General features: G+C 54.8%; 3 protein-coding genes across 5 annotated transcripts; 2 read left to right on the forward strand and 1 right to left on the reverse strand.

Moving 5' to 3' along the window:
• The first annotated feature begins 80 nt into the window (after positions 1-80).
• On the forward strand, positions 81-9,218 carry SF3A2 (splicing factor 3a subunit 2). 3 transcript variants are annotated; one of them, XM_024569180.3, is made up of 9 exons: positions 81-167; positions 3,700-3,866; positions 5,044-5,115; positions 5,828-5,874; positions 6,478-6,587; positions 7,548-7,597; positions 7,677-7,817; positions 8,209-8,277; positions 8,378-9,218. In XM_024569180.3, exons 2-9 carry the CDS (start codon positions 3,741-3,743, stop codon positions 9,092-9,094), a joined length of 1,332 nt encoding a protein of 443 aa, XP_024424948.1. In that variant the 5' UTR covers positions 81-167; positions 3,700-3,740; the 3' UTR covers positions 9,095-9,218. The 3 variants fall into 3 exon arrangements, with proteins under 3 accessions (XP_024424948.1, XP_024424950.1, XP_024424947.1); XM_024569182.3 differs by having other exon boundaries at positions 83-167; positions 3,703-3,866; XM_024569179.2 differs by having other exon boundaries at positions 99-167; positions 3,621-3,866.
• A 736-nt stretch (positions 9,219-9,954) lies between these two features.
• On the forward strand, positions 9,955-12,732 carry AMH (anti-Mullerian hormone). The gene is made up of 5 exons (XM_024568681.2): positions 9,955-10,390; positions 11,085-11,224; positions 11,437-11,545; positions 11,627-11,786; positions 11,868-12,732. Exons 1-5 carry the CDS (start codon positions 9,955-9,957, stop codon positions 12,730-12,732), a joined length of 1,710 nt encoding a protein of 569 aa, XP_024424449.2.
• Positions 12,733-13,004: 272 nt separating this feature from the next.
• On the reverse strand, positions 13,005-16,948 carry JSRP1 (junctional sarcoplasmic reticulum protein 1). The gene is made up of 7 exons (XM_053911883.2): positions 16,844-16,948; positions 15,768-15,857; positions 15,275-15,312; positions 15,002-15,131; positions 14,449-14,622; positions 13,694-13,785; positions 13,005-13,584 (listed from the first exon to the last, which is right to left on the reverse strand). Exons 2-7 carry the CDS (start codon positions 15,820-15,822, stop codon positions 13,093-13,095), a joined length of 981 nt encoding a protein of 326 aa, XP_053767858.1. The 5' UTR covers positions 15,823-15,857; positions 16,844-16,948; the 3' UTR covers positions 13,005-13,092.
• Positions 16,949-25,118: the final 8,170 nt, after the last annotated feature.

Consider the following 25,118-nt stretch of genomic DNA (forward strand, 5'->3'; position numbering starts at 1 on the left):
CTCCAATGTCTTGTTCCCGCCTCTGGGCGGGTCGAACATGCGCACGTGGGAGGTCCCGCCCGGTTTACCTCCGGAAGTACTTCCTTAGCCCGCGGCGCAAGCGCGCTGGACGTAGTGGTAGTGGCGGTGGTGGCTGAAACGCGACGGAATCGCGGCCTCGGTTGCAGGTAAGGAGAGAAGCAAGAGCGGAGAGCCCAGATCCAGGAGTTCTCTGAAAGGGAGCGAAGGTGGGCGAGGGGAGATTGCAGCGCGGGCTGAGGACGCACGGCTCCGTCACCCACTATTGAGGAATATCGGGCCTGTGTCCCCGGCGTCCACCCCAGTCCCGCCCTCCTGAAACTTTCCAATGACCCGCTGAGATCGAGTCGGGGTCCAGCTCACATGGCGCCTTCCGGTTAACTGAGGACCTCTGCGACCACTCATTGCGTCCATTAGTTGACTGGCTCTGCGGTCCGGAAGTCACATGATTCCGCTGAGCCTGTTTCTATACCGGGAATGGGAGCAACGGTAGTTACCGGTTCCAGGCCAACTGAGTAATAATTAAGGTCCTGAGGACAGAGAGCCCAACACCGCGCCGAAGGCTACCAGAGCCCGTTAGCTGGCCGCATTTCGCCAGCAAAGCCCCGAGGTTATTAAATGACTTGCCCACGGGTCACTTTGATGCCTGGACTTGGCAACGCAGAACGAGCGAGAGAAGCTACTGATAATAGCCTGTTTGCCAGTTTTAAGCAGATAAAAAGATAAAAGTTTTGTTTTTTGGTTTTTGTTGGGTCCCCCCCCCCCCCATAAAAAGCTGTCACTCATCCCTGCTCCCTTTTGGCCCCAGAGGCCGCTTCTGCTCAATGATTAAAGCCGATCCTTTGTAAATAGCGATTTTTTCTGGATGTGCCGCTTTTAGGCGCGGCTTGCTGAGTTCCTGCTGTGATTGATGAGGTCTTATTTCTGCCTCCCACCCTCCCGCTCCAACTACATCCTCCGTCCGTACTGGATGTGCTTCTGTCAGGAGCATTAGTTAAATCAGTTCTGTTTTCTGAGACTGAAAGTAAGATTCCCTGTTAAGGCAAGTAGCATGTCTATCTGTGTTGCTTTTCCTGTACTATTTTTTTTCTCCTCAAAGCTCCAGCACCTCACAGAGCGATAGGTTGTATTTTTCCACGGGTTTAAACGAATCAATACTTTTTTTTTTCTTTCTCCCATGGGAACATTTCTCCCAGACACTGGCATTCTCCTGCTCTGCTTTGTTCTGGTTGCTTACAGCGGAGCAGTTGCCCTAGAACTTTATGTTAGTGCTCTCCTAAGTTGGCTTCTGTTTTTGTTTTGTTTTGTTTTGTTTTTGCGATTTTATTTATTTATTTTTAGAGAGGGAAACGTCAATGTGTGGTTGCCTCTTGTGCGCCCCCTACTGGGGACCTGGCCTGCAACCCAGGCATGTGCCCTGACTAGAAATCCAACCAGCGACCCTTTGGTTCGCAGGCCGGCACTCAATCCACTGAGCCACACCAGCCAGGGCTCTTGACTGATTTTTAAAGAGAGTGAGAGCCATGACTGGTATAGTTCAGTGGATCGGGTGTCATCGTGCAAACCAAAAGGTTGCTGGTTCGATTCCTGGTCAGGGCACATACCTGGGTACAGGCCAGGTCCCTGTTGGGGGTGCATGAGAGGCAACCAATAGATGTTTCTCTCCCTCTCTTTCTCCCTCCCTTCTCCTCTCTCTAAAAATAAATAAGTCAATAAAATCTTTTTAAAGAGAGAAAAACATCGCTTTGTTTTTCCACTTACTGATGCACTCATTGGTTGATTCTTGTATGGGCCCTGACGGGTGAATGAACCCACAACCTTGGCGCATGGGAACAGTGCTCTACCAACAATACCTGGCCAAGGCGGATTTCTTTGACGCTCACCTCAACGCGTTTGTATTCAGTTGTCTGGATCATCCATCCTGTCTCTACTTCCCAAGGGTTTGTTCGCCAGGCTGCCCTTTGGCATCCTGTTCTAGTTTCTTTAAAAAAAAAAAAAAAAGATTTTATGTATTAATATAAGTCATAAATTCATAAGAGAGAAGGGAAGGGAGGGAAAGAAACATCAGTCAGTTGCCTCTCACATGCGCCTTGACTGGGGACTGAACCCACAAACCCAGGCAGGTGTCCTGACAATAGAGTCTGGGCCTTTTTTTTGCTTTGCGGGACAACGTCCAACCACTGAGCCACACCTGTCAGAGCTCCCGTTGTAGTTTCGTGGTACAGGACCCTCTCCGGTGATTAAGGAGGATGTTGTCATCTTATACGGAGGCTCCCATGGGCTTTCTCTCTCGTTGGGTGCATTGGGACTTCTGTGTGTCTACTATGTGAAGTTACCGGCTCCTCGTGGGAGGGCCGTCCTTCTTGTCTTGTGGGTCTCACAGCTCAGTGGGCCTGGCGAGGAGCTGGTGTTTTCTTCCGGGCAGGGAGGATCCTTCAACTCTTAATGTCTGCGAATACTTTACTTTGCCCTGGTGGTCCCTCCCCAGAAATGTCTCCTGAAGTCCCCCCCAGGCTGGGGGCCTCCTGGCTGGGTCAGTAGGCAGGTTTTGGTGGACTCTCCTTCTCCACCCTGGCCCTCACCTGCAGTCGTGCCTGCCTCTCTCACCTGAGAGGTCCCTCATTCTAGTTCTGCTGAATATAAAACTGATTTCCCAGGGGAGCTGAGGATTCTGCGGCAGGGACCTTACTGGCAGGGTGTTGTTCGGAGTAGGGTTCTGCCAGGGGAGGGATGATGTAGGCTATGAGGAACCTTGGTTTCTTTTTTTTTTTTAGGTTTTATTTATTTTATTTTTAGAAAGAGGGGGAGGGAGAGAGAAACAGAGGGAGAGAAACACCAACAAGTGTGGTTGCCTGTCAGGACCTGGCCCGCAACCCAGGCACGCGCCCTGACCGGGAATCGAACCGGCGACCCTCTGGTCTGCAGCCCATGCTCAATCCACTGAGCTACACCAGCCAGGGCAGGAACCTTGGTTTCTGATAGTTACTTATTTTCACTTTTAACTTGGTGAGCAATTAAGTACCGTGTTTTGCTGTGTATAATGCACACCCATGTTTTTTGCCCTGACTTTTCGGGGAAAAAGTTGTTTCATTTTAATGTTTTACCTCAATTTTTTATTTATTTAAGATCAGAAAGAAAACCAATTACTGTATTCCGGGGTATTATTTCATATATGGCTATTATTCTTTTCTAGAGTTACACTTTTAATGCAGAAGCATAAATAAAAGAATTAAAAACATTTATATAGATATGGAACTAGTACTACCCACGTATAATGGGCATCCTTATTTTTCCCTCAAAAATTTGGGCAAAACAGTGCACATTGTACACGGCAAAATACGGGTATTTGCTTGGGTTTGGATTTCCCTGAGCCATTCAGGTTTCTCAGCACCAGCTGGCCACTAGCGATTTAAGAGCTTGTTCTGGCCATTTCGGAAGGAACTGGGCTTGTTCCAGTCCCGGGAAGAATGAAGATTGGTCTCTTGGGGGTTTTTAGATGAGGCTTGGGAATGGGGGTGGGGTGGCAGGAGTGAGGGGTGAGAAAGGAAAGTGAGCGTGTGGTTGTCTTCTCCCTTGCCTGCTTTGAAAACTCCTTCTCCCAGGCTTGAATACCCCAGGTCCAGGGAGGTCCCAGTGACAGCTGCCACTTCCTCGGCTCACCGCCTCTTCCTTGGCTGCCAGCAGGTTTCTCCCCAGTCTGATAGAGCTCCAAGGCCCTCACCATGGACTTCCAGCATCGCCCTGGGGGCAAGACTGGGAGTGGGGGCGTGGCCTCCTCTTCCGAGAGCAACCGTGACCGCAGGGAGCGCCTCAGGCAGTTGGCCCTTGAGACCATCGACATCAACAAGGTGAGGTGGGGCCAGGAGGGTTTCCCACAGCCTGCCTCTCACCCTGGAGCCACATTCCAGACGTGTGCACCTGTGCTGTGGAGCAGCTGCCTGGCTCTCTGGGCCTTGCCTACTCTTCATTAATCTACTAGTGGCGTGGAAAATCTCCAGTGGGGCCAGCCATGATGGTATCACATGAATTGATATCACTCCAGCCGTAGGCAGTGAAGGGCCGCATTTTAGTTCAGCCACAGCCACACAGGGCTATCAGTAGACCAGTTCTCCCCTTGGGCACTGCTGACATTGGTCAGCAAGTCTGTGGGGGCCGTCCTGGGCACTGTGGTGTGTCGAGCAGCATCCCTGCTCCCCAGTGCCAGGAGTACCCCCAATTGTGATGACCACAGATGTCCCCAGATTTCTCCCAGTGGCCCCTGGGGCAGAATGGCCCAGGTGAGAGCCGAGCAATCAGTGTATGGTTCACCTGAGACGTTGAAACCCCCTGAGGTGTGTGGGGCCCTTGCATGTGCCAGGCACCGCAAAGCTCATCAGAGGCCTCACTTGGGATATTGGTTCTGTTACTGTCCCCATTATTCCAGATGAAGAAACAGTTGGGGGGTGGGGGGGGTCATTGTCAAAGATGACACAGTCCCTGGGTGGTCGATTTAGGATTTGAACCCCATGAGTCCGCTTTGTGCCTGTGGTCAGCAACACTGCCCTGATATGCCCCAGCTTATGCAAAGTCACCTGTCCAGTGCACACTTGGAAGGCTGATGGGGGTTGTGGCCAGATCCCTGCCTGGCCCAGGAGATGGATGACCCACAGTGCTCGTTGGGCCCTGCATCCTTCCAGATCCAAAACTGCTACCAGTGTAGGGCCAGGGACTCCCCAGAGACCTCTGCTGCTCAGAGTGGGGTCCAGGGACCAGCAGTGTCACCCCCCACCCAGGAGCTTGTTGCAGGTACAAAGTTAGCCCTACCTCTGCTGAGTGGACTCAGGTGGTGCTGCAGTACTGCCCTAACAGGCTCCTGCTGAGCCAGCCCCAGGCTTCTTCTAATCCTCAGCCCCAGAACACCTGCCCCAGAGGACAGCAGCCACCCCTCAACAGCCAGGGGACAGCCCTGCTTCTCAAGCACTGTTCCCGTCAGGCAGGGCCACATGATTCCACCCTCCTTGCTCTGATGGACTGCCTCTTTCCCAGGACCCTTATTTCATGAAGAACCACCTGGGCTCATATGAATGCAAGCTGTGCCTGACGCTCCACAACAATGAGGTGGGTTTTCAGTGTCTGCTCTTTGCACGTCCCCTCCTGTCCCTGCAGAAAGCCTCTCTGGCAGGATGCGCTGCTCCCACCCATCCTCCAGGCTCTTGTCTTGTTAACCTGACATGTCACTCAGAACATGGCCAAGGGCGAAGGTGCTCCGATAAGGGCCTGCCACTCATTCCTGACCACTTCTTCACTGAGCACAACTTCAAATGCATCTTTCTAGGAGGTTACTCCAAATGAAGGCCGAGCCCCCTCTGTCCCCGGCCTTCATCCTGTATGCCCAGCCCCGCTGGAGGCCACCAGTGCTGTGGATTTGCTGCTTGTCCGTTTTTCTTTAATACCACTGTTGTACAGATATGCATCTGTGAGCATGGGGCACGCCCCAGAGCATTCGGTGTTGGGTTCCGAGGCCCAGTGGTGTGGCTGCAGTCCATTTCCTTTAACGACCATGACATCGTCCGTACAAAAGTCTGACAGGTGCTCACATTGGGCTCACCATGCAGCAACGAGCAGGCCCTGTTTGTCCTTTCCCCACGGTGTTGAACACACAGCCACGGACAGCGCAGCCTCGAACAGTCCGTATGCCAGGGTCTCCCTTCTGCGCTCTGGACAGTGGGTCCTGCTCCCAGCAGGAAGAAGGGAGAGCAGGCCTGGTCGAGGGGCGTCCAGTCCCCATCCCTGCTCACTGTGTCTTAAACTGTGTCCCTTCCCACTCTAGGGGAGCTACCTCGCACACACCCAGGGGAAAAAGCACCAGACCAACTTGTGAGTATGTCACCCCTACACTCAGCTCAAAGCCTCAGGTCCCAGGTCAGGAGCTGGCACTTCTCTGACATCTCTGAGCCATGCCAGAGGATGATGCAGAGGTGGTGGGGACAGCCCGGCCTGGGGTCAGGGCATTGAGCCCTGCCCAGCGTGGTGGTGGGTGGGGCTGTCTGGGTGTGAGGGGAGGAACAGGACGTGCTCCTTACCTGGCAAGAGTGAGAGTTCTGTAAGTGAAGAGGTGGGGGTTCTCAGAAGGCTCCCTAGTAAGGGACGGGGGAAATGTGACAAAAAGAGAAAGGTGCCCATGCCTGTCCCACCCATTTCCATTCACACCCCAGGCCCTTCATCTGACCCCTACTCCCCAACTCCCTCACTTAGCAGAAGCTCTCCAAGGTCAATGCGGGGGCAGGATGGCTCCCAGCACCTGGGACTGTGGCCTTGGCGTGTGTGTGTGTGTGTGTGTGTGTGTGTGTGTGTGTGTGTGTGTGTGTGTGTGTGTGAGAGAGAGAGAGAGAGAGAGAGAGAGAGAGAGAGAGAGAGAGAGAGAGAGAGAGAGAGAGAGAGAGAGAAGGGACTGCAGTGCTGTGTCCATCCTGCCTGCAGGGCCCGGCGAGCAGCCAAGGAGGCCAAGGAGGCCCCTGCCCAGCCGGCGCCAGAGAAGGTCAAGGTGGAAGTAAAGAAGTTTGTGAAGATTGGCCGCCCAGGCTACAAAGGTAAGTCTGTCTGGAGGTAGGCTGGCCCACAACTGGCACAGGCAGGGGTGAACCTTTTGGCCAGGACCCCAGACCCGTCCCTGAGCCATATGCACACTGGCCTTCACTTGCCCATACCTCTCACTGCTCTCAGGGACCACTCCCCCCACCTGGGCCCCACCTTCCCAGTATGCACTTTCCCAGACATGACCATGTGGACACCATGTCCCTGTGTGCCTGTCAGGGTGTTGTGGGAGCTAGTGGTTCTTTGCGTTCCTAGTGAAGATGAGGACGTGTGTGAAGGGCAGCACGCCTGGTATACCCCCCTCCTGTGAGCCTGGAACTGGGTCCTGGCTCCTCTTAACCTGAAGAGAAAGTGGGGTGGGAGGATACAGGTGCGTGTTAGTGGGGAAGAGGGCTCTGCGTTACCTGACTCAGAAAGCCAGTTACGTGACCCAGTTGGAACATAGAGAACTGTGTGTGACTGGCATTGCAGACAGGACATAGTGTGCAGAGGCCCTGGGGCAGGCCTACTTGTGAACCAGGGCTACAACAGCTCGTGGGCCCACCAAAGGCCCTTTGGCTGTGATTGGCCGTTGATGTCTGTCATGAGTGGAGAGGGAGAAACCGGAAGGCTTGTGAGGGGGTTTGACGTGCCCCTGAGCTGTGCAGAGAGCAGCATGGAAGCCACAGGGCTCTAATGCAGAGGGCGCCCTCTCCTGGAGGCAGGGGTAGATGCCTTGCTTGCCCCCCACACCTGTTGCCTCCTCTTGTCAGTTCCTGTTCAGTGCTGTTCTAGGCCCCCGTTCAGGGTAACAGGGCCATTCTCCAGCCACCACCTGTATGGTCTCAGGCAGGTGGTACCTACAGCACAGACCCCTCCCAGGCCTCTGGTGCCCTACAGCCAGGTGGCCTACCTGGGGTCCTGAGGTTTGGGAGGGTGACAAGCTGGCCTGGACCTGAGACCCTCCTGTGTTGCAGTGACCAAGCAGAGGGACACAGAGATGGGCCAGCAGAGCCTCCTCTTCCAGGTGAGATGAGGCCCAGGGCCCAGTCATGATGGGAGGGCCTCCTAGAAAGCAGTGCTGCCACTTAGCTGTGTCCCCCCAGATCGACTATCCTGAGATCGCTGATGGCATCATGCCACGCCACCGCTTCATGTCTGCCTATGAGCAAAGGATTGAGCCCCCGGACCGCCGCTGGCAGTACCTGCTGATGGCTGCCGAGCCCTATGAGACCATTGCCTTCAAGGTAGCTTGCACAGCCCACCCTAGCAGTGCCCTTCCCAATAGGGCCTTGTCTCTGGGGTGGGAGAGGGCATCCTGAGGAGGCGTCCACTAAGAGTGGGGCCCCCGCGTATCCAGCAGCGACATGCCTCTATGCCGGGCTAGTTGGGGATTCCTTGACTGTGTCCTGTGCCTGGGAAGATACTGGTGAACAAAATAGCACATACTGTGACTTCCTCAGGGTGACAGGGTCCCTAAGCAGCAGAGCTAGAATGTAAGCCATGTCTGGTACCCCCGAACCAAGCCCTATCCCCTCACAAAGTCCTCCCCCACTGGGTCTGCTCTAACACTGAGGGGCAGGCAGTCCCTGGGGGTCCCTAAGGCCCATCTTTGTTCCCTCCCTCTCCCCTTCACAGGTGCCGAGCAGGGAGATTGACAAAGCTGAGGGCAAGTTTTGGACTCACTGGAACCGGGAGACCAAGCAGGTAAGTCACTCTAGGTCCAGGCAACTCCAGGACCTTTTGTTGGCTGCCCTCTCTCCACCCAAAGCCCCGGGGGCTCCGCTCAGATTTTGTTTCTTTCCAGTTCTTCCTTCAGTTCCACTTTAAGATGGAAAAGCCTCCTGCCCCGCCCAGTCTGCCCGCTGGGCCTCCTGGAGTGAAGAGACCGCCACCCCCACTGATGAATGGTTTGCCTCCACGGCCACCGCTGCCTGAGTCGTTGCCTCCGCCTCCGCCAGGAGGCCTGCCTCTGCCCCCCATGCCGCCCAGTGGGCCTACGCCCTCAGGGCCCCCAGGCCCTCCCCAGCTGCCTCCGCCAGCTCCTGGCGTCCACCCGCCAGCACCAGTGGTCCACCCACCAACATCTGGGGTCCATCCTCCAGCTCCCGGGGTCCATCCCCCAGCACCGGTGGTCCACCCACCATCATCTGGAGTCCATCCCCCTGCTCCTGGGGTTCACCCACCAGCTCCAGGAGTCCATCCTGCAGCCCCAGGCGTCCACCCTCCCCCATCTGCTGGAGTCCACCCCCAGGCCCCAGGGGTGCACCCACCAGCTGCTTCGGTCCACCCACAAGCCCCAGGGGTCCACCCCCCAGCCCCTGGGATCCACCCCCAGCCTCCTGGGGTCCACCCCCCTCCTCCTGGAGTTCATCCTCCAGCTCCTGGGGTCCATCCCCAGCCTCCTGGGGTTCACCCCTCCAATCCCGGGGTCCACCCCCCAGCTCCCATGCCCCCAATGCTGAGGCCTCCACTGCCTTCGGAGGGCCCTGGAAACATTCCACCCCCTCCCCCAGCCAACTGAGAAGCTGCCCCCTCTCCCTGCAAGTTTACTTCCATGCTTTCCTGTCTTTTCCCTGTCAAAATTTGGTGTTTTTGTATGGGACTGTGCTGTCTCCCCGGAGCTCATTAAACAGCTGCCCCAGGCACCTAGTTGTACTGCTGTGTCTGTGGGTGGGCAAGGCACTCTGGCAGCCCCTCCACCATGTTTGGGAGTGGTTCAGGTCAGGCTGGGAGACACTGGCTCACCAGAACACTGGTAGGTGGCCAAATGTGTCAGCTGTGCCCCAGAGACTGTAGGGTGAATGATAGGCCCTGCCAGCCAGCCAGCTAGCCGTGGGCCTGGGGTTCATCTTGTGGGAGGAGAGCAAAGCAGAGGATGCTCTCTGTCCTTGGTGTCTCCAGGCCGAGACACCCGTGCTCCTGTGGCCCCTTGGTTCCCCAGGGGCAGAGTGAGTGAGCAGAAGACTCAGGGAGCCCCAGCTGTGTCTGGAGACCACCCACCTGGTACCATTTGGATCCCAGGCATCCTCAGGGAGGTGTTCTACCCCTCTGCCCTCCTCCAGGCCCAAATCCACAGCTGTTGATGTTTGGCCCATCTGCGCTGGTCACTCCCTGCTCACATTCCCACTCCTGTCTGCAGAGGGAAAACCTCAAGGACAGTTGGACACATTGGTCACAGGCCATACTTTCTATCACTGGTGGGAAGCAGATAGGCAGCTGGGCTGGAACAGAAGGGGCTTTGAGAAGGCCCAGGCTTGCAGTGGGGCTCAGGCATGGGCACCCAAGGTCATGTTCTGGGAGGTGATAGGGGCTGTCTTCCAGCACAAACACCCTGGGTTTGCCCATATAAGCAGGGTGGCCCAGTCCCTCACAGTTCCCAGGATGTGGGTTGCACCTCTCTCTCGGCTGGTCCTCCTGCTGTGGGGGACCCTGCTGAGGGCTGGGACCCCCAGAGAAGAGGCTTTACCTGGGGAGCCCCATGCAGGCACCAGGGGTCTCATCTTCCACCAAGACTGGGACTGGCCAGACCCCCGGGTCTGGCCTCCAAGTAGCCAGCAAGACTCCCTGTGTCTGGTGACGCTGGGTGGAAGTGGCAACGGCAGCAGCACCCCCCTGCCGGTGGTGGGAGCCCTAAGGGGCTATGAGCAGGCCTTCCTGGAGACCCTGCATCAGGCCCACTGGGGGCCTCATGACCTGGCCACCTTTGGGGTCTGCACCCCCAGCCATGAGCACACTGCCTTGCCCCCTCTTCAGTCACTTCAAGCGTGGCTGGGGGAGCCACGTGGGCAGCAGCTGGTGGTCCTGCACCTGGAGGAAGGTACGTGGGGGCCCATGGCTGAGACTGGGCAGGGCACCCTGCTGTGGTCCCCAGTCACCATTCTGTTACATGATGACCATGCTCCCAAGTAAGATCCCAGGCCCCTCCCTGGCCTCCTGGGCAGGTTGAGTGAGACCTATGGCCCTGCTTCCTTGGGCTGGGGGCTCTGCAGCCTGGGAGGTGTGTGCCCTTGTCTTTGCTGTGTCTGGGACTAGAAGTCCCCAGTAAATGCCCCACTCCCAGACCACCCCTCCTGCAGTTCCTGGGAAGGCCCCCACTCTGGGAAGGAGCCAGTGGGGGTGGGGCCAGCAATCCCAAATGTCCAGGGGAGAAGTACCCCTCCCACATAGCATGAAGCCTGGAGTAAGAGGCCTGTTCCCAGGGGCCACTGACCTCAGATATACTGCGGGGCTGCCCAGGGGACATGTGGACCTCCAGCCAGGAGATCCCCAAAACCACAGACCTCAAAATTTCAGAGATGACAGGCAGCAGCTCCACCCACCCACCCTGTCAGTCTTCCCACCTCTGCCCTGACAAGGTCCTGTACCTGGTGTTCACGGGTGCCAAACCACTCCTACCAGTGGCCTATGGCTCCCAGGTGGCATGGAGCTCTCCCTCCCTGCAGAACAGGCTTGGACAAGGGGGTCAGGCCTCAGTGCTCAGCTGTCCCCCTTTCCTGTTGTCCTGGTGGCAGTGACGTGGGAGCCAACGCCCTCGCTGAGGTTCCAGGAGCCTCCACCTGGACAAAGTCCCCCAGAGCTGGCGCTGCTGGTGCTGTATCCCGGACCTGGCCCAGAAGTCACTGTAACAGGGGCCGGGCTGCTGGGCACCCAGGTACTAGGATTGTGTAGGGCACTCCCCCAGCCCCAGGAGCCCTCACCCGTAGCAGGCGAGGGAGGAGGGTTTTTTGTTTTTTTTTTTTAACCGTCTGGCTCCAGGGAAAGGCTCCAGGTGTCCCCGCTAGAACCTGGAAGGGGTGGTAAGGGCAGTGGGCAGAGCAGGGGTGGCGACGCATCCTGGGCCCCTCTGAGCCCCTATTCCCTCAGAGTCTCTGCCTATCCCGGGACACCAGTTACCTAGCGCTGGCCGTGGACCATCCCGCAGGGGCTTGGCAGGGCCGGGGTCTCCTCCTAACCCTGCAGCACCGTGGAGACGGTAGGCGGGACCGAGAGGGAGTGGGCAGGGCCGGGTGCCCTGGGCCTCAGCCCCTGACTTAGCCCAGGGCTTTCCCTTCAGGTGCCTCCCTGAGCACCACCCAGCTGCAGGCGCTGCTGTTCGGGGCGGACTCCCGCTGCTTCACGAGGATGACCCCGGCCCTGTTCCTGTTGCTGCGGTCCGGACCTATGCCCATGCCCGCGCAGGGTCGTCAGGATACTGTGCCCTTCCCCTCACCCAGGTGCGTGCTGGCCCAGCCAGGGACGCGGGAAGGTGGGGACAGCTTAGCCTAGAGCTCACACCCAGACCCCTCGCCTTCCAGTCCAACCAGGGAGCTTGAGGAGCCACCGCCCAGCGCCGACCCCTTCCTGGAGACGCTCACGCGCCTGGTACGAGCGCTGCGGGGTCCCCCAGCCCGGGCCTCGCTGCGGCGCCTGGCCCTAGACCCTGCCGCGCTGGCCGGCTTCCCGCAGGGCCTGGTCAACCTGTCGGACCCTGCGGCACTGGAGCGCCTGCTTGACGGCGAGGAGCCCCTGTTGATGCTATCACCTGCCTCTGCCACTGCGGGCGACTCCACGTCGCTGCAGGGCCCTGTGTCCTCGCCCTGGGCAGCAGACCTGGCACGCCGCGTGGCCACAGAACTGCAGGCAGCTGCCGCCGAGCTGCGCGGCCTCCCAGGGCTGCCGCCCACCGCCCCACCACTGTTGGCGCGCCTGCTCGAGCTGTGCCCTGGGGACCCGGGGGACTCGGGCAGTCCTGGCGGCCCGCTGCGCGCGCTGCTACTGCTAAAGGCGCTGCAGGGCCTGCGCACAGAGTGGCGTGGGCGGGAGTGGAGCGGGCCGGCACGGGCACAGCGCAGTGCAGGGGCCGGGGCCGCAGACGGGACATGCGCGCTTCGAGAGCTGAGTGTGGACCTTCGTGCGGAGCGCTCAGTGCTCATTCCAGAGACGTACCAGGCCAACAACTGCCAGGGCTCCTGCGGCTGGCCACAGTCCGACCGCAACCCGCATTACGGTAACCACGTGGTCCTGCTGCTCAAGATGCAGGCCCGTGGGGCTACCCTGGCGCGCCCGCCCTGCTGCGTGCCCACAGCCTACGCGGGCAAGCTGCTCATTACCCTGTCGGAGGAGCGCATTAGCGCGCACCACGTGCCCAACATGGTGGCAACTGAGTGCGGCTGCCGATAACCCCGCGCCGTGCCCCGAGTGGCGCCTCTATCCATATTTATTCAGACCCCAAGCATCACCCCAATAAAGACCACAAGCACATGGCTGGGGTGTCCGTGCGTGTTTGGTGGCAGGCGGAGACCTCCTTCCGCCAGTCCCGTGGGGCACAGGACTGGGTCATCCCAGTTGCCACTGCCTGCCCCCTTCACTACCCCACCCCCATGTGAAGCTCCCATCCTCGTCATTCAGGCCCTGGGCCGGTTCGCGGTCGAGGTGCAAAGAAGCAGGCGATGTGGGGGCCGCAGCATTCGCTTTATTCTGCTAGAAGCAAGGGCTTCTGAGAAGAGGTCCCAGGATTCTGCTGCAGGACCCAGGCCCAGCTCAGTCCCGCTTCTTGCCGATGCGGTGCTTCTGGCGGCCCAGAGGCCAGTCCTCCGCGTTGGGGCGCCGCGGGGAGGCCCAGGCCCGACTTTTTCTGTGTTCAGGGTCTCCGGAGTCCCACACCCAGGGCCGATGGCCCCCTTTGCGTGCCTTCCAGCTTTGGGGTAGGGCTTCTTGGGCCTCCCTCGAGGCGCGTGGCTTCTCCGGCTTTCGCGGTCTCTCCTCCTTCCGTGGCCTCTCCTCCTTCCGTGGCCTCTCCTCCTTTCGTGGCCTCTCCTCCTTTCGCAGCCTCTCCTTTCGTGGTCTTTCTTTCCACAGCCTCTCCTTGGGACCTCCATGGGCGAGGTGTGCATGGTCCTCCCCAGCGGCCTCCCCAGGCTCCCCTTCTCCCTTTTCTGCAGCTTCTGTTCTCCTGGGAACCTCAGTCCTCTCTTCTGCCTCCACCTGGGGTGCAGAGGGTCCCGATGAGGGGTCCCAGGCCACGGGCTTTGGCTGCAAGGCGCAGAGTGCGGGGTGAGAGGATCAGCGCAAACTCACAGGCCCAGGTCCCTTTCTCTGGATCAGTGTTCAACCGCCCACAGTCGTTGAAGGAAACGCTTACCGGGGGCGATGCTGGCTTCTTTGGTGGCAAGCTTGGCGGGACCCACGGCTCAGGGACAGGTGCGGGGGCATCCATCTCCCCAACCACGACGTCTTGGAAAGGACAGGAGGGGTGTGAATCAGCCTGGACAAGAGCCCGACCACGTAGTCCACCCAGCCCTCACTGCTAAAACTCCCTCTCCCCGGGGAAAGATGAAGGGAATGAGCCATTCTGTCAGGTATTTGGAGGCTGGACTGGACCCCTCTGAACTCTTGGAAAGAGTTTGCGGTCCCCGCTGCTGCGGGTGCCCCTTCCCTCAAAATCTTCTTCTTTCTGGTTGCCAAACAGGTCATGTTTCTCCGTGGGCTGCAGGGGTGCCCTGGTGCACAAGGAAGGCTCACACCACAGAATGGCGGGGATGGGGGCAGAACTGGGCCGGGGCGGTGAGCCTGCAGCCCATCCTGGGCCTGTGAGGGTGTAAGGTCTGGTGCACAGAGGGGTGAAGGGTATGGTCACGGGGAAGGGAGGTGCACCAAGGTCCATGGTGGGAGGATGGGAAGGAGGCACTAAAAGGCCATTCTGGAGAGGGGCGCAGGCCGGACCTTGGAGGCACATGGTGGTACCTAAACAGGAGGTGCACAGGTGGGGAGGAAGAGGACGACCCCACACAAGATCCATGCTAAGGGTAAAGGGGTGTGCAAGGCGGGAGTGGGGAGTGACCTGGGCCTGTCCATGAAGGGGCGTATAAGACCCCTGCCCTGGGGAGGCGGGCTCACCGCGACACAGCTGGAAGGCTGAGCCCAGCAGCGCCACCAGCGAGGCAAGCACCAGGCACTTGTTGAGCGTCAGGTCTCCCCACGGCAGCTCCTCCTCGCTTAGAGCCGGAGGAGGTGGCGGAGGCTTCGGGGGCGGCGCAGCCTGCGCCTTCTTTCTCGCCGGACTCCTCGGGGCTTTGGGAGCAAGTGTGGGGCTGGGTGCGGCTCCAAGGGGTGAAGCTGCACCCTAAACTTGGCTTAGCCCTGCATGGCTGTGCGGCCCTGGACAGGGGAACTAAGTTTGGCAGCTTCACGGGGATCCTGAGAATATTCTAGATAATTAGCTGAAACTTAGTAGCAGTAGCACCTTAGCTGGTGTTATCATGAATTAGCAGAGGCTCCCAGACCGTTATGCCTCTGACACCTGGACACCACTCGGCCAGAAGCCCACATCGCAACACCCTGTCTCTCCCTCCCACCCCCCACCCCCATATCCAAGGACCCAGCCCAGGGCCTACGCCCTCTGTCAGCCCATACCCACCCCCCACTTCACCCCTGCCTCCTGCAAACCGACTTGCTCCTGCTTTCAGCCTCTCCTTGCTGAGTCCTGGGGCCACTTTGGCCACAGGCTCCTTTTCTGTCTTCTTGGGCCCGATATCCACTCCACCTGCAGGGGTCCTCTCAGCCTCTGGCTCCTGAGAATTCTGTGGATAGTCACCAGTCACCTGGAGTGTTTTCTTCCTGTCTTTCCTCTGAGGGAACCCAAGCCCTTCCCACCCTTCTTGGCCAGTGTATCCCTGACTCCAGGGAGGTCTTGGGCTGAAACTCAAGGGCCCCGGCTACTCACATGGGGCCAGCTGCTGGAGTCATCCAGCCTGGATGGCACTGTTAAGTGGGAGAAGAGGAAGACTCAGGTCATGGAGATCCCCAGGCTAATCCCACCTTCCTCTAGGCTCTGCTAGGCAAGGGGCAGGGGGTTGTTCCCACTTTACAGATTGGAAAGCAGATGGGCTCAGAAGCAGCCTCACCCAAAGGCATACAGCACTTCCCTGGTAGGCTGGGATTGGAACCCTGACCTGTGTGGTTCAGCCCCTTTTGGGGGATGCTCCCTACAGACACCTGAGCAACTGATGGGCCAGAGGTGGGAAACAGGAGCATAGTTTAAGCCAATGTCAGAGTCCAAGTCCTGGTCTCTGTGGGTGAGCTCCCTTGCTCACCCAGAGAATGGTGGCTTGGGCTTCATCCTGCCAGCACCCCCCCCAGGGTGTCTTGGGTGTCTCGAGCGCTGTTCTCCCAGGGCCTGCCTGGGCAGGGATCAGTCAGTGCAGGGAGGTCCTCACCCGCTTGGCAACTGCCCAGGCCTCCATCTGGCTCCTCCAAGGCCATGGTTGTCATGGAGATGTCTGAGAAGCAGCAGGTCCTGACTTGAGCTGTGGGGGCAGGGGGAATGGGGAAGAGACATCTTGCATTTACTGAGCCCCCGCTGTGGGCCTGGGCCTGACCTGGGGGGTAGGGCTCTGAGTACAAGTATTATCCAGCCTCTGCCTCCCTCAGTCCATGAGCCCCTTCACATGGTGAATTCAGATTCAATCAGGGCATGTCCTAGGCACCCTCCCTGAGACCCCCAGGCCTGCCTTGGGCCCCTACCCATCACCTAGAATCCCTGAGCACAAAGCAGAGGCTGCTGTGGCCCAGAAAGGGCTGGGGCCCACCCAAAGTCACAGAGAGATGAGCAAGGAGCCCAAACCAGAACCCTGTGCCCCAGGGTTGGCTCATGTTCTCTGAGACCAGGGACTATTTTTATCCATTGCCGAAGGCCCATGGGACAGACCAGCATGTAGCCCATCCCCTTTTTGGGCCTTTGTGCTGATGAGTTCCCCCTCTAGACCACCCTCACCTGCCATACCTGGCACCCAGTTCCTCCAGGCCCCCCCCTAAATCTAGGCCCTCAAGTTCCAGCAGCCAGAACCAACCTTGCTTTGGTCACAACAGTCAGGGAAAGGGTGAGGGGGCCCTGGGGGCCTCTCCATCCCACCACTGGGGTCCCTGTCTCCTCTCACTGACTCTGCTCCCACAGGACAGAGGAAGAAACCAAGGCTGGGGACAGAGGCATTGGCCAGAAGTGGTGCAGAGCTCGAGGTCCAACCCAAGTCTGCCAGCTTCCCAAAGCCCTGCTTTTGGGGGTCCCCCGTGCCTCTGGCTGCTTGTGTTAATGTGTCCCACCCCTGGGCAGAAAGGCGACCCTTCTCAGGGGCTGGAGCAAGGCAGTTGGGGAGCCTAATGGGCCAGGGGTATGCACCTCTAGGTGTGTAGGGGGCAGCTACAAAAGTTGGGGGCCCCCATGAACTTCAGAGATGCCCTCCCCAGGCCCCTGGGAACCCTCATCTCTGAACAGGCCTCCCCCTTCCCCACTTACTCCACAGCCGCCACGCTGGGCCTGGTGGACTGGATGTAGGGTGGCCCCAGGAAAGACAGCAACAGGTGGCCAAAGGCAGCGGGATGGGCCAATCAGCTCTGTGGCCAGAGCAGGAGGGGTAGGAAGGCCGGGCACAGCTGGGCCGTTCCCCCACCTCCTTGCAGGAGGGCGAGGCATTGGCTGGGGAGTGACCCACCCCCACTCTGGCACACAGTCACTGTGAGGTTGGTCATGTTGACCCTGGGAATGCAGCTTCTTATCTCTGAGCATCAGGAAAAGGGGTTCTAAGGGAGAGAGCACCTCAAAGGGTGTGCCCCTCACCTTCTCTCACGGACTCTGTCAGCAAGCCTTTATGAAGTACCAGTGGTGTGCCACCCCGTAAGTGGCATGACCTGCAGAGCCCAGGGACATCAGGGAGGGCTTCTTGGAGACTGGCTCTGCCGGCTGGCCCTGCCGGCTGGCCTGGGCAAGGCACCAGCTCAGAAGCCTTAGTTTCCTCATATGGAAAGTGGGGTCACTTACTCCAGGTGGGGCAGTGAGGGCAAAATGAAAGACTCCATATTAAATAACCACTGGGTAACTGTGGGCTGCACGGTGCCACCTAGTCACCTGTGCACACCTTAGCTTCATCCGTCATCAAACATGCTGCCGCCCCGCCTAGCCCAGCCATATGGGGAATTATTTTGCCATTTAAAAAAAAGTAACAGCTTTATTGAGAAGCAATTCACACACTATACAGTTTACTCTTTGAAAGTGTATAATTCAATGGTGTTTAGTGCATTTGTACAGTTCTGCCACCATCACCTCTATTTACAATAATTCCAGAACATTCCATCACCCCAGAAAGAAACCCTGTCCCCATCAGCAGTAGCTTTACAAACCCCATTTCCCCCAGTCCCTGGCAACCACTCACCCACTTCCTGTCTCTGTGGATTTGCCTGTTCTGGACATTCCACGTACATGGAATCACACACCATATGGCCTTTCATGTCTGGCTATACACCCACATAAAGTATAAGCACAGATATTAAAAATATATACAGAATTAAGGAAATAGTAAAGAGATTATTGGCCAGTACTAGCTTGGAAGAAATTACAACAAAGCATATTTGCAAAAATGTATTTGAAAATTATCCTGCATATGACTTAACTGAAAGAAAAGGTTTCATAAAGCAACTGTTACAATGTTAATTTCTTGACCTGAAAGACAGGGACAGATGACTTGTTCTGTGAGTTTAAAGATCTGATTCATGGCCCTGAATGGCGTGGCTCAGTTGGTTGAGCGTCATCCCACGGAGCAAAAGGTCAATTCCCAGTCAGGGCCCATGCCTGGGTTGTGGGCTCGTCTCCAGTTTGGGCGTATGCGAGAGGCAACTGATGGATGTTTCTCTCACACATCGATGTTTCTCTCCCTTTCTCCCTCCCTTCCCCCCTCTCTAAAAATAAATAAATAAAAATCTTAAAAAATAATTTAAAAAATCCCAAAGATCTGATTTATATCATTATACCAGCAGAGAATATATTTCCTTTTCTAAATCCTTGCAAGCATTGTGCTGTTAGAATTTCCTGCTGACTTTTTCATCCTGAGTGTTACCTAAACTTAGGTTTGACATTTTATTTTTTAATCCTCACCGGAGGACAGGCTTAGAGGAGAAGGGAGGGTGAGAGAGAAACACCGATATGAGAAACTCCAAACCCACAACCTAGGCATGTGACCTGAATGGGAATTGAACCCAAGACCTTTCGGTTTATAGGATGACGCTCCAACCAACTGAGCCACATTGGCCAGGGCTTGAGTTTGTGATTTTAAATTACATTTCTATGTAGTTTTCCATTAAAAATTTTGCATCGCGGTAATTGTTCCTTGCTTTTATGGTTGTATTATATACATTCTTGGTTTCTTTATGATCATAGATTCTTGAACTGTTGCAGTTTTTAGTGCAGTTAAAATTAGCTTAAGACCTACCTTTAATCAAGTAGAACAGAAACTATTATAGCTGGCATTTATACCTGAAGAGACCAATGCAGTATGTAGTATATGAGATATTTGGGATACACATTTATCAGGTTAAACACTCAGGGGCAGCGTGTTCATATTAAGACTATACAAGCTGCCCTGGCTGGTGTGGCTCAGTGGCCTGAGCGCCGGCCTACAAACCGAAAGGTCACTGGTTCGATTCCCAGTCAGGCCACATGACTGGGTTGCAGGCCCTGTCCCCAGTTAGGGGCATGAGAGAGGCAACTGGTTGATGTCTTTCCCTCTCTTTCTCCCTCCCTTCCCATCTCTCTAAAAATAATAAAATAAAATAAAAAACACATACAAGCAGCTGGCTCTGGCTGGGTAGCTCCGTTGCTTAGAGCATCACCTGATGCACAGAGGTTGCAGGCTCCATTCCTGGGCGGGGCACGTACAAGCAGCAGCCAGTGAATGCATGAGTAAATGAACACCCAATAGATGTTTCTCGCTCTCTCTCCAGTTAAAAAAGAAATTAAAACTCTATAGAAACAAAGATAGGTGCAAAGAAAGGCATGGGCCTTGTGGGGCAAGAAATAGACGGCAGAGCAGTTATGTCAAATCTTCGCTTTTCTCTACAATGAACCTTCTGTAAAAACACTTGAAATAAAGCAATGAAAAATGTTGAAAAATGTATTAAGGATCATAAAAAAATATAAATTGAATTGAAAAAAAAAAACCCAGCCACCGGTTTGAAATAGGCCCTGCTAATTCTGGCGCACGTCCTCCAGCCCGTGGTGTGTGGGTTTTCGCCAAGCTGTGGCAATGCCACGGACACCTTATCACCTGCTGCAGGTGTGTATGTGGATTTGTGGCCAAACTGTGGCAGTTTGAAGCCTTCCTTGGCCCTGCCTCTCTCCAGTCTGTTTGGTGAATATTAAAACTAGTCAGTTCTGGCCCTGACCAGCGTGGCTCAGCTGGTTGGCTGTCATCCCGCAAAGTGAGGGGTCACCGGTGGGATTCTCCATCAGGGCGCATGCTTAGGTTGTGGGTTCGTCCTGGGGCCAGGGCGCATGGGAGAGGCAACCAATTGATGTTTCCCTCTCACATCGATGTTTCTCTCCCTCTTCTTCTACCTCCCTTCCCCTCTCTCTAAAAATAAATAAGTGGATGCAGAGGAACCAAGATGGCGGCGTAGGTAGACACACTGCGCCTCCTCGCACAACCAGAACTGACAGAAAATCGAATGGCAAGGGGGACCGACACCAAGGAAATAGAAAATAAACATTCATCCAGACTGGTAGGAGGGGCAGAAACGGGCACCGGGGTGGAGAGGACTCACGTGGCTGTGGCGGGACTGAGACTGGCGGAGTGTGGGACAAATGGTGCAGGCAGTCCGAGCACTAGCAGACCCTGCGGCCCCACATTTGCACAGATAAACCCAGAGGGCCGGACTCAGAGTGGTGGAGAGTGGGGCAGGCAGAGTGGCGGGTAGCACCCTGTGGCACCACATTCGCCCACAGATAAACCAGACGAACGGCGGGGAGTGAAGCAGACCACGCAACCCAGGGCTCCAGCTCAGGGAAATAAAGCCTCAAACCTTTGATTGAAAGCGCCCGTGGGGGTTGGGGCAGCAGCAGGAGAGACTCCCAGCCTCACAGGAGAGGTCGTTGGAGAGACCCACAGGGGCCTAGAGTGTGCACAGGCCCACTTACTCGGGAACCAGCACCAGAGTGGCCCAGTTTGAATGTGGGTAGTGGAGTGAAAGATTGAAAGCCGGAGAAGAGTGAGGCGGGCGCCATTGCTCCCACTCGGCCCCTCCCCCATGTACAGCGTCACAGCACAGCGATGAATATTACCCCGCCCAGGTGAACACCTAAGGCTCCGCCCCTTAAAGTAACAGATGCGCCAAGACAAACAAACAAACAAAAAATGGCCCAAATGACAGAACACTTCAAAGCTCCTGAAAAAATACAACTAAGCAACGAAGAGATAGCCAACCTATCAGATGCACAGTTCAAAGCACTGGTTATCAATATGCTCACAGAACTGGTTGAATCTGTTCTAAAAACAGATGAAAAAATGAAGCCTATGCTAAGAGAAACAAAGGAAAATGTACAGGGAACCAATAGTGATGAGACTGGGAAACTGGGACTCAAATCAATGGTATGGACCAGAAGGAAGAAACAAACATCCAACCAGAAAAGAATGAAGAAACAAGAACTTGGAAAAATGAGGAGAGGCTTAGGAACCTCCAGGACACCTTGAAACGTTCCAACATCCGAATTATAGGGGTGCCAGGAGAAGAGGAAGAACAAAAAATTGAAAACTTATTTGAACAAATAATGGAGAACTTCCCCGATCTGGCAAAGGAAATAGACTTCCAGGAAGTCCAGGAAGCTCAGAGAGTCCCAAAGAAGCTGGACCCAAGGAGGAACACAACAAGGCACATCATAATTACATTACCCAAGATTAAACGCAAGGACCTACATCCAAGATTACTGTATCCAGCAAAGCTATCATTTAGAATGGAAGGGAAGATAAAGTGCTTCTCAGATAAGGTCAAGTTAAAGAAGCTCATCATCACCAAGCCCTTATTATATGAAATGTTAAAGGGAGTTACCTAAGAAAAAGAAGATCAAAAATAGGAACAGTAAAAATGACAGCAAACTCACAGTTATTAACGACCACACATAAAACAAAAACGAGAGCAAACTAGGCAAACAACTACAACATGAGGGTTGTCAATAAGGGAGTGGGAGGGGGAGAGGGGGGTAAAGGTACAGAGAATAAGTAGCATAGATGATAGGTGGAAAATAGACAGGGGGAGGGTAAGAATAGTGTAGGAAATGTAGAAGCCAAAGAATTTATAAGTATGACCCATGGACATGAACTATGGGGGGGAATGTGGGAGGGAGGGGTGTGGGCAGGATGGAGTGGAGTGGGGGGGAAATGGGACAACTGTAATAGCATAATCAATAAATATATTTAAAAAAAATAAATAAGTAAAAACTTAAAACTAGTCCTATCTGTTTACATCCCTTTTTCCTTGCTGCTTGTTCCTGAGAATAATGTTAGAAGAGGCAGGGCTTGAAAATAACAATAAACATGGTGAACGTTGATCCAATTAATCCTTTTTTATTTTAACTTTTTAGCATTTTATTGTGAAAAATTTCAAGCATTCAGAAAGATTGAAGGAGTTTTACAGTGAAGGCTCACATACCTGCCACTCAGATGCTACAGGTAATAACTCTGCTTCCTTCGCTCTGTTCCGTCCCCCTCTATCTGTCCACAGCTTCGTCAGCCCATCTCACCTTTAAAGTTAGTTGAAGTCACATTTTGAAGTCAGTTGCAGGCACGGAACCCCTTCAGCGTGCACACCATGTGCTGGACATCAGTCAGAACACGTGTGTGGCTTTCGTATTTACATGAAATTTATTTTTTTGTGAAGTTTACCTGGAATGAAAAATAAAGTCTGAGTTGCCCTGTCGGATGGGTTTTGTCAAATGCACACACCAAATGTCCCCCATCTAGGGACATACTCCCATCACCCCGTGTATGAGTCTCCTGCGGCTGCTGTAAGAAATCACCAAGAATGTAGTGGCTTATGTCAGCCATTTATCGTTCCGAAGTCCTGGGGCCAGGAATTCCACACGGGGCCTCACAGTCTAACCCACGTGTGGGCGGGGCTGGTCCTTCCAGAGGCTCCAGGGGAGAACCACTTCCTGTTTTTTCCAGCTTCTCCTGGCACCACATCCCTGGCTTGTGGCCCCTCCCTTCATCTTCACAACCAACAGAGCTGCCTCCTCCATCTCTGACTCAGAACCCCCTGCCACTCTCTTATGAGAACCTTTAATGACACAGGGCCCCTGGTAATCCAGGGACATCCCCATCTCAGGAGCCATGACTTAATCCTACCTGCAATGTCCCTCTGCCACATGAGGTGACATGTCCTCAGGTCTCACAAATTAGGAGTGGATATCTTTGGAGGCTATTATTCAGTTTACTACAGTCTGGGAATCACTTTTTAAAATCACAGTGAGATCCCTGGCCTCCTCCACCCACCCAGATGCCTAACTTTGCCACACTGATATCAGCTGGACCCCAGGCATGGACCCTCCATCCTTGACATGCCCTTCCCAGGACCTCTGCTGTCACTTCCTAACAGTTCAGCTCCCACCACCTCCAAGAAGCCATCCCTGATTACAGACTTTTTGTCTTAGCAGACAGCACCCTCAACGGGTGGTCTGATTTTTCTCAGTTGCCAGCAAGGTTAGCCAGGGCCAGGCACCTGTGCTGACCTTGACCTTTTATTCACCCTCCTCTGCTGAGTGTGGTTCCCCCTCTCACAGACAGAAGAAAGAGAAAGTGCCATTTGGGTGGGGACACTGGGTAATAATGTCTGAGGATATCTGTGACTGTCACAAGTGGGTGTGCTGCTGCCATTGAGTGGGTGGGGCCAGGGATGCTGTTAACCCCTACGGTGCCTGGGATGTTTTCACGGAGAGTGGTTCGGACCCGACGTGGATAGTGGGAATTTATTTCTGCCTCAACAACTAAGTGCTGCATGCTCAATAACCAAGATCCAACAGCAGGCAAGTCTTTCAGTGCTGGACAAAATCTGGAAGAAGAGTCTGGTCTGGCTTCAGTGTTTACAATCTCAGGGGTGACAGGTACCTCAGTCTCCCCCCCACTGCCATACAGGGAGCAAAGCAGGAGACCTACTGCACCTTTCATCCTGGTCAGTCCCTCCTCCCTGACAGCAGGCAAAGGGAGCTGTCCCAGAACCAGAGCCCACTGTCCCCATTAGGGTGACATGACACTGCTCCTCACGTCCCTGCACAGGCTGGGAGCCCTCAGACACTCCGAACCCCTGTGGTGACTTCCCCCAACCTGCCCTCCCCGATCCCACACAAGCCCCCTTTCCCTTCCACCTTTGCCTTTTGGCAACCTGCTTTTTTTTTTTTTTTTTTTTTTTTAAACCAAGAGGCTACATTTTCCCCCTCTCCACCCACAATGATTGCAAATTAAAAATTACTTTGGTCAGAAACAGCACATGGCCTGCTAATGAAGAAAGAACCCTCCCCACTCCAAGTCTTGAGTCTCGAGTTCTGAGGTTTCTGCTGGTTCCCAGAGAACTGCAGAGACCTGGGTTTTGCCTACATTTCATCCCCCAGATTCTGGCCTGGAAGGTGAAAAGATCTGGGAGACACCCCACTAGACCAGTCCTACGAGAGATCCAAGGACACAGTCTCAAGCCCACTGTGCTGGGGGTCAGCTGTGATCTTGGACCCTTTCTGGCCTTAGTCATGGGGTGTAAACACAGTGTGACCCAGTGACCATTGGCAGGTCCACATTCTGGACTCTTGGCCCAGAATCGCCTGTCTGGGTAAGACACTGGAGAATTACAAGAGGAAAAAGAAAACAGATTTCGAAACCCTGAGGCTCTTCCAGCTTCAACAAAACAAGGCCTAAGTAGTAACAATGATACTAACTCTACAAATAGCAAGGACAGCCCTGGCTGGTGTGGCTCAGTGGACTGAGCACCAGCCTGTGAACTGAAAGGTCCACCAGCTTAATCCCCACCTTCGGGGCACATACCTGGGTTGTGGGCCAGGTACCCAGCTGGGGTTGTGGGAGAGGAAACCAGCTGAAGTTTCTCTCGCATATCAATGTCTTTCTCCTTTCCTTCCTCTCTGTAAAAATAAATAAAATCTTTTTTAAAAAATAAATAAAATCTTAAAAAAAAAATAACAAGGATACTTAAGAAGCGCCCTAGGGTGTTGGGAGTGAGCCCTCCCAATAAAAATGTGTGCTTCTGTAGAAAAGTTGAAAACAATTATAAAGTTAACTGAAAATCATTTGCTCTATGCTTTCCCTATGAGCTCCTAGGCTATGTCATCGGTTACATGTTCTTTCCCTGGGAAAATTCTTTGGTTGGTCCAACCTTTATAATTGTTACAGATTATTTTTAGTGTTAATAATGTATATTACTGTAAATTAGACACTTATTACTTATAAATATTGTATAAGTAATATATACTGCATTCCACATAGGAATTCAGAGACATACAGGGACTAGACACATACTTTGCAGAACAAATTTCTTTAAAAAAATTTATTTTTAGAGAGAGGGAAAGGGAGGGAGAAAGAGAGGGAGAGAAACATCGATGTGTGTTGCCTCTCATGCAACCCCCACTGGGGGGGACCCAGCCTGCACCCCTGGCATGTGCCCTGACTGGGAATCAAACTGGCAACCCTCAGGCTCACAGGCTGACAATCTACTGAGCCACACCAGCAGGGTCTCTTGCAGAGTAAATT

The sequence above is a fragment of the Desmodus rotundus genome, chromosome 9 (assembly GCF_022682495.2).
Source record: "Desmodus rotundus isolate HL8 chromosome 9, HLdesRot8A.1, whole genome shotgun sequence".
NCBI classification, from domain to species: Eukaryota; Metazoa; Chordata; class Mammalia; order Chiroptera; family Phyllostomidae; genus Desmodus; species Desmodus rotundus.